Source organism: Arachis ipaensis, chromosome B01 (assembly GCF_000816755.2).
Source record: "Arachis ipaensis cultivar K30076 chromosome B01, Araip1.1, whole genome shotgun sequence".
NCBI lineage: Eukaryota > Viridiplantae > Streptophyta > Magnoliopsida > Fabales > Fabaceae > Arachis > Arachis ipaensis.
In genome coordinates this window covers 14,382,796-14,393,644 of record NC_029785.2, presented here as the reverse complement: position 1 = coordinate 14,393,644, position 10,849 = coordinate 14,382,796, and the positions used below count along the sequence as shown (strand labels likewise).

Genomic DNA, 10,849 nt, shown 5'->3' with positions numbered 1-10,849 from the left:
AATCAATTCCCTCAATTTGGTGATTGCCTTTGGCTACCAAACGAGCTTTATACTTCATGATTTGGCCATTGGGATGTCTTTTGATGGCAAAAATCCAACGGCAGCCAATAATCTTATCTGTGGGTGTTGAATTGACCAGTGTCCATGTATTAGTCTTGTATAAGACTTGTAATTCCTCCAACATAGCATTCTTCCAGTGTTCTGATTTCAAGGCAGCAGCAACGGATGAGGGTATATTATTAACAAGATCACATGAGGTGGAGAGTGAGGCAGTAAGGACTTTTGGTTTAAATATGCCAGACTTAGATATGATTTGCATAGGGTGAGTATTAGAAGAAATTCTAGTAGGAGGGGAGTTTCCAATTGAATGATAGTATCAGTGATGAAGTTGTTGTGAGGATGTAGGGATTGGTGTGGCTGACCAGATTTTACTTGTGATGTTAAAAGGGGAGTGGTAGGTTCGGAGTGCTGAATGGAAGCAGTGGTAGTCTCAAGGACAGGAGTGGCAGAAGAAGATGACAAGGATTCTATTATACTTGGAGAGGATGGAGGAAATGAAATAAGAGGCAAACGGAGAGTTGTATGAAGAAACTGACCAGATGGTGAAGAGGATTTATGAAGTGGAAAAAGTTTAGCATAAGAAAATCAGTTTTCATCAAACAAGATATGTCTTGTAATAATAACCTTACCTTCTCTAGTTAGGCATTTGTAGCCTTTATGATGAGAGGCATAACCCAAAAATACAGAGAGTTGTGATTTAAAATCTAATTTATGAGTATTATAAGGTTTCATACAAGAAAAAGCAGCACAACTAAAAATCTTTAAAAAGGAGTAATCAGGTAGGTGATGATGTAAAAGTTTAATAGGGGATAAATTATTAGTGTTAGGAGAAGGAAGTCTATTAATAATATATGTTGCAGAAATCAAAGCATCATCCCAGTGAGTTAAAGGGATTGAGGCAGTGGCTAAAAGTGCCAAGTCTACTTCAGTCACATGTCTATGCTTCCTCTCTGTCCTCCCATTTTGTTGATGAATATAAAGGCAGGAGAAGCAATGAGATATTCTTTCTTGAGCTAGATATCGTGTGAAGGAATTAGAGAGATATTCCCTACCATGATCAGTCTGTAATTATTTCAATTTTAAACCAGTGAAAGTTTCCATTTCAGCCTTGTATTGAAGGAAAGCCTGAAAAGCTTGTGATTTGGTATAAAGTAAATAAATGCAAGTATACTGAGTGTAAGCATTCACAAAAGAAATATAATATGTGAAACCATGATAGGATGTATATGGTTCAGGGCCCAAATATCACTGTAAATCATTTCTAAAGGGGCATAAAAATTGAATCATCTAATTAAAAAGGCAACAAGTGTATTTTAGCCTGACAACAATGGTCACAAACACCAGATTTTATTGAAGCAGAGGAAATAGGTAGATTACACTTATTCATTACAGAAACAACAGTCTTGGATGCACAATGACCTAAAAATTTGTGCCATAAATTGTAAGTATCTAATTGGGAAGTATAAACCGTAGGTACTGAAATACAAGAGTTAGAATTTGGTGAAGATATATGACTATTCTTAGGTGCAGATTTTGTAACAGCAATGTTATCAAACTTGTACACTCCATTATATGGAGCTCCTTGTAGAAGAATCTCCTGGACATTCTGAGATTTCACATAACAAACATTAGGATGTAACTCAAAAAAGCATGCATTATCAGTGGCAAATTTGTGTACACTCACTAAATTTTGTGTAATTTCAGGAACAAGTAAAAGCTGATTCAAAAGAAAATATTTGTTTGAAGCTAAATTCACCAAATATGAGTGTCCAACATGAGAGATACTACTATCTGTTCCATTACCTAGAAGGAGTTGGTCTGTACCAAGAAATTTAGAGGGAGCCAAAATAGAGTGTGCATCATTTGTGATATGATTGCTTGCTCCCGTGTCACGAAGCTAGCTTGCATATGAAAAAGTGGATGGAGCAGCCATGTAAGCCCTTGGATTGTGATAGGTAGTAGGGGGTGGCAAGATTCCAGATTGGGTTGGTGTTCTTGCATTAGAAGATGGTGCTTAATATTGTTGATCAAAGCGGTGAAAACAAGAGAGTGTAGTATGACCGGTCCTTTCACAGACTTAACAAATCGGTCTAGAAACAGAATTTGCAAACCTGCCTCTGTTAGAATTCTTCCTCCTCGATCTCTTTTTGGAGCATAATTTGTGGTATTCGGTGGCCTGGGAAGGGAAGATGGTGATTGAGTATAGTGTTCTTGTATCGTTCCCAAAGCAGCCTTTTTAAACATTTCAATCATTTCTTCATGTTCAAGAAGAAGTGCTTCAGCTTCAATAATAGTAATAGATGAGATACAAAGCATAGTCTTCATTAAGACCATCTAAAATGGCTGATATGTGATCTTCTAGGAAAAGAGTGTAGCCTATTGATGCCATGGAATCAACAATTTCTCGAATCTTCTTGAGATACTCATTTGCTGTTATACCTTGTTTCTTTACAGACTTTAATTCATTCTTCAATTGCTGAATCTTGATTTTGGAGGTCTTTGCTAAATATTCAGTGATAGTTGTCCAAGCTTGATGCGCATACTTGCAATCCAGCATTCGATTCTTGAATGTGAGGTCCAGAGAAGAGAGGAGCCATGTCATAAGGTAATCATCTTTTTGCTTCCAAGTCGTATAAGCCTTTGATTCTGTACCCGCTTCTCTGGCAAATTCAAATTCAAATTGTGATGGAATCTTGTCAGCAGAAAGATAATCAGTAAGTCCATTAGCATTGATAACGTGAAGGGCAAGCTTCTGCCAGGTTCAAAAGGTGTTTTCAGTCAATTTGCCAAGAACAGGTGCAGTAAAGGGTTGAGAAAAAGGGAAAGAAGAAGAAGAAAAAGCGGGTGGGTTCTGATGAGGGATGATTGAAACCATGAATCTATCACCTATGCTCTTGATACCATGAAAGAATGTTCACTGGAAGAGAGAGATGAACTGAATTGTTGATCTATCATTGAGTGATTGAATGTTATACAATATATGAGGTAACTCTGCTATATATATAGCAAGCTACCACAATTCTGTTGAAACAGAAATAACAGAACTGAAAACAAGATAAGCTAGGGTTATCAGTCACTTAACAAGTGTGACTTGATCTTCTTGATCTTGATCTATTACATTACATACTTTATCTCTATTAAATTTAGTTATCTAGAATTATTGTTGCCAAAAAAAAATTAGAATCATCATGGATTTTGGCAAAGTGCTCATTATTATGTAGTAAAATATACATAATTCAGAATTTAATACCAACCTTAATGATCAACCCTCAATTTGAGTTTATCAAAATCCATTTATCGGGGGGTAAAAGCGCTAAAATACCAATCCCAACACAATCGATTAAAATCCCATAATTTGGGTACAATGCTCCTAGCGCAATTTAACTCACAAACACCTCATTAATAACCAATCGAGCCCTTCATTCTCATTCAAAATCATCTAATTAAAATTAAAAATGGTAATTTTGAGCTTCATCAAACCCCAATTCAAATTTCAACACTCAAATCCTCATTTTCACTAAAACTACTTCTTTGGAGAACCTAACCCCAAAATTCAGCAACTATATCATCAAATCAAGCATGGACAACACTGTCCAAACACAGTAATTTAGAGTTTAAATTTAAAATGTTAAGTTTAGAATTCATCTTGCCACATTATTATTGGCTGTGCAAGGATGCTTAGGAGGAAAAGGTTGAGAACCACGATAGAAACTTCAATTTTCTTTTTTCTCTTGAACTAAAAGCAATTAAGCAATTATTACATTATTATTGACTATATTCATCACAACTTTATTCCCTTGAAAGAAAAAATAAACTTATCATTTGCATACATATGAACAGCCAGCAAAATAATTTACAAAGACGGTAAAATCCAAAAGTTGAACAGACAAGAAGCTGAAGAAAGAAACCAGGACAAGAAGGCCATAGCAGCAGACAACTGATATCTGCTGCACAACTTTGGCGGACAATAGGATCCGTCCGCATCCAGCAGGAGATCTGTGACGCCGGCCGTCGAACACGCTGCCGCTAGCGATAGATATGACAAAACCTGAAGTATGTGACATATTCTATTCTCATTATTGCATTATAGAAAAAATAAAGTTAATTTTTAGTTGGTCAATATCAGCAATAATGTTTCTTTTTTGTCATAATTTGCACATACCATGTCACCCAAAAGGATCATGAATATGAGTCTTCTTTGATGAGGTAAACATTTTATAAACACAGAGTATGCGTCTACGACCAACAATGTTATGCTCCACGGAATTACCAACCCCATGACTGTCACCAAATAGCTGTTGAATATCATGAACAAAAGCAAAAGGATGAAAATCCTCCTATTGAGGCATGCATAGAAGATAAGCTACATAGCATAAACACCAAGATGCTTCTAATTAAGTTCTAATACAACTTTGGGAACAAGTATAAAAAGTGCACTCCCAAGTCTTTTACCTCTTATTATAAACTATAAAATATGGTATACATATAAACTCTTCAGAAAGAATGAATAACACCTCTGTCATCATGCCAACACTTCCACAAAATTGCAGAGCATTAGTAACATAATTTAATGCCCACATAGCGTAAACTTTTATGATACGATTTCTCTCAAAAATTTAAAAATTTAAGTTGATAGGAGGAAATAATAAGAATAGTTATATATCTAATACGATTCTTTAAGTAAGAATAATTTCTTTTGAATTTATTTAATTGATGTCCAAAAACAATAAATTCTATTAATGCTTAAATTTTTTTTAATTTTTTTCCTAAAACTTTATTCCTAACATTAAAATACATATACCTTTTTATTTAATTTTTATGGTCAAAATTAGTCAATGTATACTTTCAAAATTGTCCCTATCATAAGTTCATAACCACATCATTATCATCATCCTAATTATATTCTCACATCTTCCTTCATTATATCCAACACCCCACCTCCTTCGTCAACATCAACATCATCAAGATCTAAGTCATCATTTACTCCTCAATATCACCTCTACCGTTCCCCTTCCATCACCAAATCGATAGCTAGTCACCACTCACCACTCAATCTATTAATTAAATAACAACATTATATTAAAAATTAAATTGATTCAAAACAACGGTGGAGGTAGATTAACTTTTCGAGAGAGGACAAAAAAAAACAATTTACAGTAAACAAAGAATAAATAAAAATGGTAAGGAGACTAAATTAAAATGTATACTTGTAAAGAAAATTTGATGGTTGCACGAGGCTCCGCCAATGGTTCAAAATTCACTTCATATACAGTTATTGATGATTTTTTCTAAGGCTCTACAAATCGGACCGGATTGATTGGTTTGACTGGGTTAATTGAAAACTGGTCATCTGATCGGTCTGGTTGACTTTCAAAATCATCCTGTAAAAATCGATCAAAAAATCGACCGAATCGATGATTAATTGGTGAACTGACCGAATCGGTTGGGTTTTTTTAAGGCCCAGTTTTGTAATCTGAGTCAGAAACGGCGTTGTTTTGAACGCTAGAAAAAAAAAGAAAGAGAAAACCTACTAACCTAGTCCGAATTTTCAAACGTTGCTAATGAAGTCACGAACATTTCTCTATCCCTTCCAACTCTAATTTCCTCCAACGAGCAAGGAACATCTCCACCATTCCTATCACTATCGTCATCGTCGTCAGAGGTCGGTTCGAAGCTTCTGTCATCGGCCGCCTCTGTCCTGTCGAACATCTATCTCTGCTGTCGTGGACTGTAAGCCTTCTCTTCTCTCTCTGTCGCAATGAGTTCTACAGTTTTTTAATTAATTTTTTTTAATTTTGTTAATTATATGAATTGCCGTAGTGAGTTCTTCAATTTTTCAGTTACTTTTTTTTATTTTGTTGGTTAATTATATAAATTGCCGCAGTGAATTCTTCAATTTTTCAGTTAATTTTTTTATGTTGTTAATTATATGAATTAATCATTCTGAATTCTTGTAATGACGAATATAATTTTGATATAATTTTCAAAAACAGTGATAAGTTCAATTTTGAATTTTGGATTTTGATGGATGAGGTTTTATTTCGCTATATGTAATTTGTAATTCGTATATTGTATATAATTTAGATGGAACAACCACAAGACAATGTTGTCCAAGAATCTCAAACGGTTCCTCTCGAGAAAAATGTGAACCAGCTTGAGAATATTTCACTGTGACGTATGACAAAAATTACAAGGCGCAATATACATATATTTTTTTGTTTGAATACTTATAATGGAGGGGGACATATATAATGAAATATCATCTTGTAAAAATTTCTGGACAAATTAAAGTATATAATAAAGTCACTGAAGAGGTTGAACTTCAATTCAAAAGGTTTTTGGTAAAAAATAAAAAAGTAATATGAAAAAAAAAATTTGAGGAAGTCTTATGGTGTAGAAATACAAGCATCGCCTAACCCTGTACAACCTGTTGTTTCTACAATAATGGGAGACAAAGTCAAAAAAGAGCAATTGTTGATATACAAATTGAAAGTTATTTTAAGAAAATGACTACTCTAAAGTGTCAACCGACTTTGAAAAGTGTTTTGGCCAATAAAAAATTGTGGACAAGGCTAAGTTGGGGCTTGCAAAATAGATCATCGATGCACGCATTCCTTTCAATGCAATTCAAACACCTTACTTTCAGCGAAAAATACCGGTTGTATACTGGTGGCAGATGGTTGGATTAATCAAAGGCAATGAACCTTAATTAACTTTTTAGTTTATTGTCCATCTGGAATGTTATTTATTAAGTCTGTTGATGCTTCTAATATGATAAAAATTACCGATACCTTGTTTAAGTTGTTTGCTGATGTTATTGAGTGGGTTGAGCCTAGTAACATTGTGCATGTGGTCACTGATAATGCTGCTAATTATGTATCTGCTAGAAAACTCATTCATGAAAAGTATCCAAATATCTTTTGGTCTCCTTGTGCTGTCCATTGCATCAATTTTATTTTGAAAGATATTGCAAGTATTCCTCACATAAATGATCTTGCTTCTCGTGCTTCAAAAGTGACTGTGTTTACAATCATATGATCTTCTTGTCTTGGCTTAAAAAATAGTTGGAAAGAAATTATTCGACCAGGAGTCACATGTTTTGTCATTGTTTTCATTACTTTGAAAAGTATATATGATCACAAGAAAGATTTGCAAGCATTGATGGTGGACAAATTTTTTACTTCTCATAAATTAACCAAAAGTACTAATAGAAAGATTGTTAGTTCAATTGTGTTGGATAGTAAGTTTTGGCAAGATTCTGTTATCAGTGTGAAAATTGTTAGTCCTCTTATTAAGTTGTTGAGGATTGTTAATGTTGATGAAAAATCTTCTTTGGGATACGTGTATGAAGACATGAAAAGAGCCAAAAATACTATCAAGCCAATGTTTAGAAATTGAAAAGCTGCTTATACGTCTTACACCAATATCTTGAAAATCCGGTGGATAAGCATTTGAGGCGGGATCTCCATGCAGTGGCGTACTTTTTAAATCCAGTTTTTTTTATAACGAGGATTTTGTTGATAAGAAAAATATCTTGAGATATTTACCTCATTTGCTTGATATTGAAACACTTTGCGATGACTCAGTTGCCGCAATGCAAGAGATACAATTGTATTGAGATTGTAAAAAAAAATTTGAGAGATAAAGTACCAAGAGAGCGGTAAAAAAACTCGAACTTGGTAAGTTATTTTTTTTCCAATTTCAATTTAGTTTGAAAGTTTACTAAATATTGAGTGATGAACATTAAACAATATTTAAGTTTTATATCTATGTAGGTGAATGGTGGAGGCTACATGGTGGGAGTGCTCCTAATTTATAAAAAATGACAATTCGTCTTTTTCATCAAACATTTTCTTCATCTAAATGAGAGAAATTGGAGCCTTTTTAAACAAATTCATTCAAGGAAGAGGAACCGATTAGAGTATTAAAAACTAAGTGACATTGTTTATGTGACTTATAACCTACGGTTTCAATCTAGGTTGCATCAAAAGAAGAAGAATTATGATCCAATTGACATTCAACGCATTAATAACACGATAGATTTTTGGGTAATGACAGATGAGGATGATCCTGAATTTACTAATGGAGATGTTGAAGGCATTGAAAATTTAATATATACTGATAATGCTATGCCTTCGTATTCTGATGGTAAGTAAAATAGCAAAATTTGTTTCATTCCATAAAGATATATGTTGTTAATTTTGATTTCTTATTGACTTTTTATTCTATTTTATTAGATGGAGGAGACATGGAAGTTGAACTGGATATGCGTGATGTTGTAATTGAATCTTCAAATATAGCTTCTTTTGATAGTACTTCTGAAGATGGTGGCTTTGGATTACCTGTTTATGATGGAGACATTGGAACACTTAATGATGATTATGATTTTTGATGAGTAGTATCTTTGTTTAGTAAAAAATTTGTTTGTTCAATGTTTTTTTTGGTGGTAGAATATTTTTTGTTTGTCATTTATATGTGTTTTGAAATTATCAAATTTTGAATTTTATTAGTTTAAAAATTATTGAACTTAAATATTTAAAATTATATATTGAATTTTTTTATAATTTTAGTGTATATTTAATTAAACTGGTTCAACTATAGTTCGACTCTAATTAAACCATTGAATTATTGAACTAGTTACTCAATCGATTCAATGACCAGTCCGCTTCTCACAACCTTAATTTTTCCTCCATATAAGGTACATTGTCATCGAATATATTTTAAAATACTAAAATCATTAAAATATATTTTTGAACCTTAACTTTTATCTAACATAAAATATAAATAATAATATAAAAATTATTTAATATTTTGCTTCTATTTGGTCCCTTAAATGAATTTCTAATTTTGTTGTTGTTCTCACCTTTAGGCTTTAACCTCACCCTCATTGCCAAATACATATATTAATTATAATCACAAATTATGCTATTTCATATTAAATGATTTATATAACAGTGATCTCATTTATTATTATTGTTCATCTGCTCAAGGGTGTGGTGGATCGGGACAGACTGAAGCTGAGCAGAGGCTCGAAAGGGTTAGGACCTGGGTACGAACTGTGAATCTGGAGGAGGTTGCGTGCTGGGATCTATTGGGTGACGATGTGGTGGTGCCACTTGCAAGGACTCCGATGCTCAAGTCAGTATTCGTACGAGAGGTGGTGGTTTAGGGTTAGAGTCGATGGCGTACCTATGGGGAGGGGTAGGTCCATCCCCTCTTATAATACGTACTCGGGTGGGCCCCTTGTGGCCAGGCCCACCTTCCTGGAAGCTTCTACTAGCTGTCCAGGCTCCACGTGGATAAGGAAAGGAAGGCAGGTCCCCTCCTGGCTTGGGTTGCACGACCCGTCGTGTCGGGCAGTCAGGTCTGGACCCGGGTCGCTAATTGGTTGGGTCGGAATAGTGCCCCCAACGTGCCAGGTATGGCGTAGCTCGTACCTGGCGCGTTTGAACTACTTGCCCCCGCCAGTAGAGCTCTCGTGGGGTCGGGAATACTTGATGGAGTCCGTGCCCCCAAAGCACGTGGCCTTTACCCGTTACTAGAAATGTCGCCTCGATTCTCGCGTCGAGCATTTAATGCTCATTATGGCTAATTTAAAACTCGGGTGAAAAATCTATTTTTTTCCTTGGCTTTCGCGCTTCCCTCTGTCAGTTACTACCCTGCATTTTTCCCTGACGCTTTTCATTATTTCATACATCTCCCATCCACTGCCTTTACTATCATTCTTCCCTTTCTTACCTTTGACCTTTGCAAGCTTTTCTGTGCTTTCTCCGGAATTCGTTCTTCTTTTTTCCATAATTTCCTGGTAAGTTTCTACTGCTTTTACCCTTACAGATGATTATGGTTCTGTTTTTGCTTCTGCCGCCATTATTGCGCTATTTTCTTCTGTTGTTGATGATTAGTCTCGCCTGTGATTAGTGCGTCACTATTAGGTAGTTTACAGGGGGTTGCTATTAAGTGCATTAATTTTAACCTCTAATTGATCGTAGATCAGTGTACAGTAGAGTCGTAGCAGAACGTAGCATTAGTTTCTTTTTTCTCGATGTGCCGACCTCCCGAGTTTAACTTTAAGTGGTGCCCAACTGTAGGTATGGCGCAGAGCCCAATTCCGAGAGATCCCGTAGACCATTATATCTGGGCTACTTCTAACGTGATGGACATGGCCTCTAAGATAACCCTTTCGCAACTCCGATCTGCTCTGCAGAGGGGGTTCCGACGAGGAGCATTACGACACGTTCGTTTTGAGGGACCGGGAATGCATTTGTCACATAAATATGAACACCCCCAGGTTGCTTATACGATGTGGCGCCGTCACAGTTACATCCGAACAGCTAGGCTGTTATTCGCTGTTTCAAGATGGCCTGCGAATACTTAGAGCTACCGATCTCGGTAGAGGTCTTCCTCTACTTTCTTCTGACTAACCCTTCAAAAGAAGGAAAACATAAAAAAGGATACAAGTCCTTCCGAGCCGTGCATGGTCGACGGATCTTTAGGTTGTTCGAAGATTCGTTCCATGGCTTCAAGGAAAAATATTTCAAAGTGCGGCCTGCTGAGGGTTGGCATCCCTTCTGGATGACTTTAGAAGGGGAATGCCGGATACTAACCTATTGAAACTTCGGTGCCAGGGCTAACATTTTTATAAGGAGTACTTATAAGGGTCTAAATCAGCAAAACCAGGACATCGCCGATGTATTATTGGCCATTTTTAGTAAGAATAACCATAACCCGCATCTGTTGATGGGTGACCGTGACATGGGTAGAAGTTATGTGGGTGAGTCACCGGATTGTC

General features: G+C 35.6%; 1 protein-coding gene across 1 annotated transcript in view; it reads right to left on the bottom strand.

The window, feature by feature from the left end:
* LOC107646903 (CASP-like protein ARALYDRAFT_485429) overlaps positions 3,768-10,849 on the bottom strand; it is an 18,904-nt gene continuing 11,822 nt past the window's right edge. Inside the window, exons 3-4 of the mRNA XM_016351048.2 lie at positions 4,223-4,355; positions 3,768-4,108 (exon numbers count right to left, since the gene is read on the bottom strand). Coding sequence (XP_016206534.1) covers positions 3,914-4,108; positions 4,223-4,355 — 328 coding nt within the window. The 3' untranslated portion in view covers positions 3,768-3,913. The remainder of the gene's footprint in view (positions 4,109-4,222; positions 4,356-10,849) is intronic.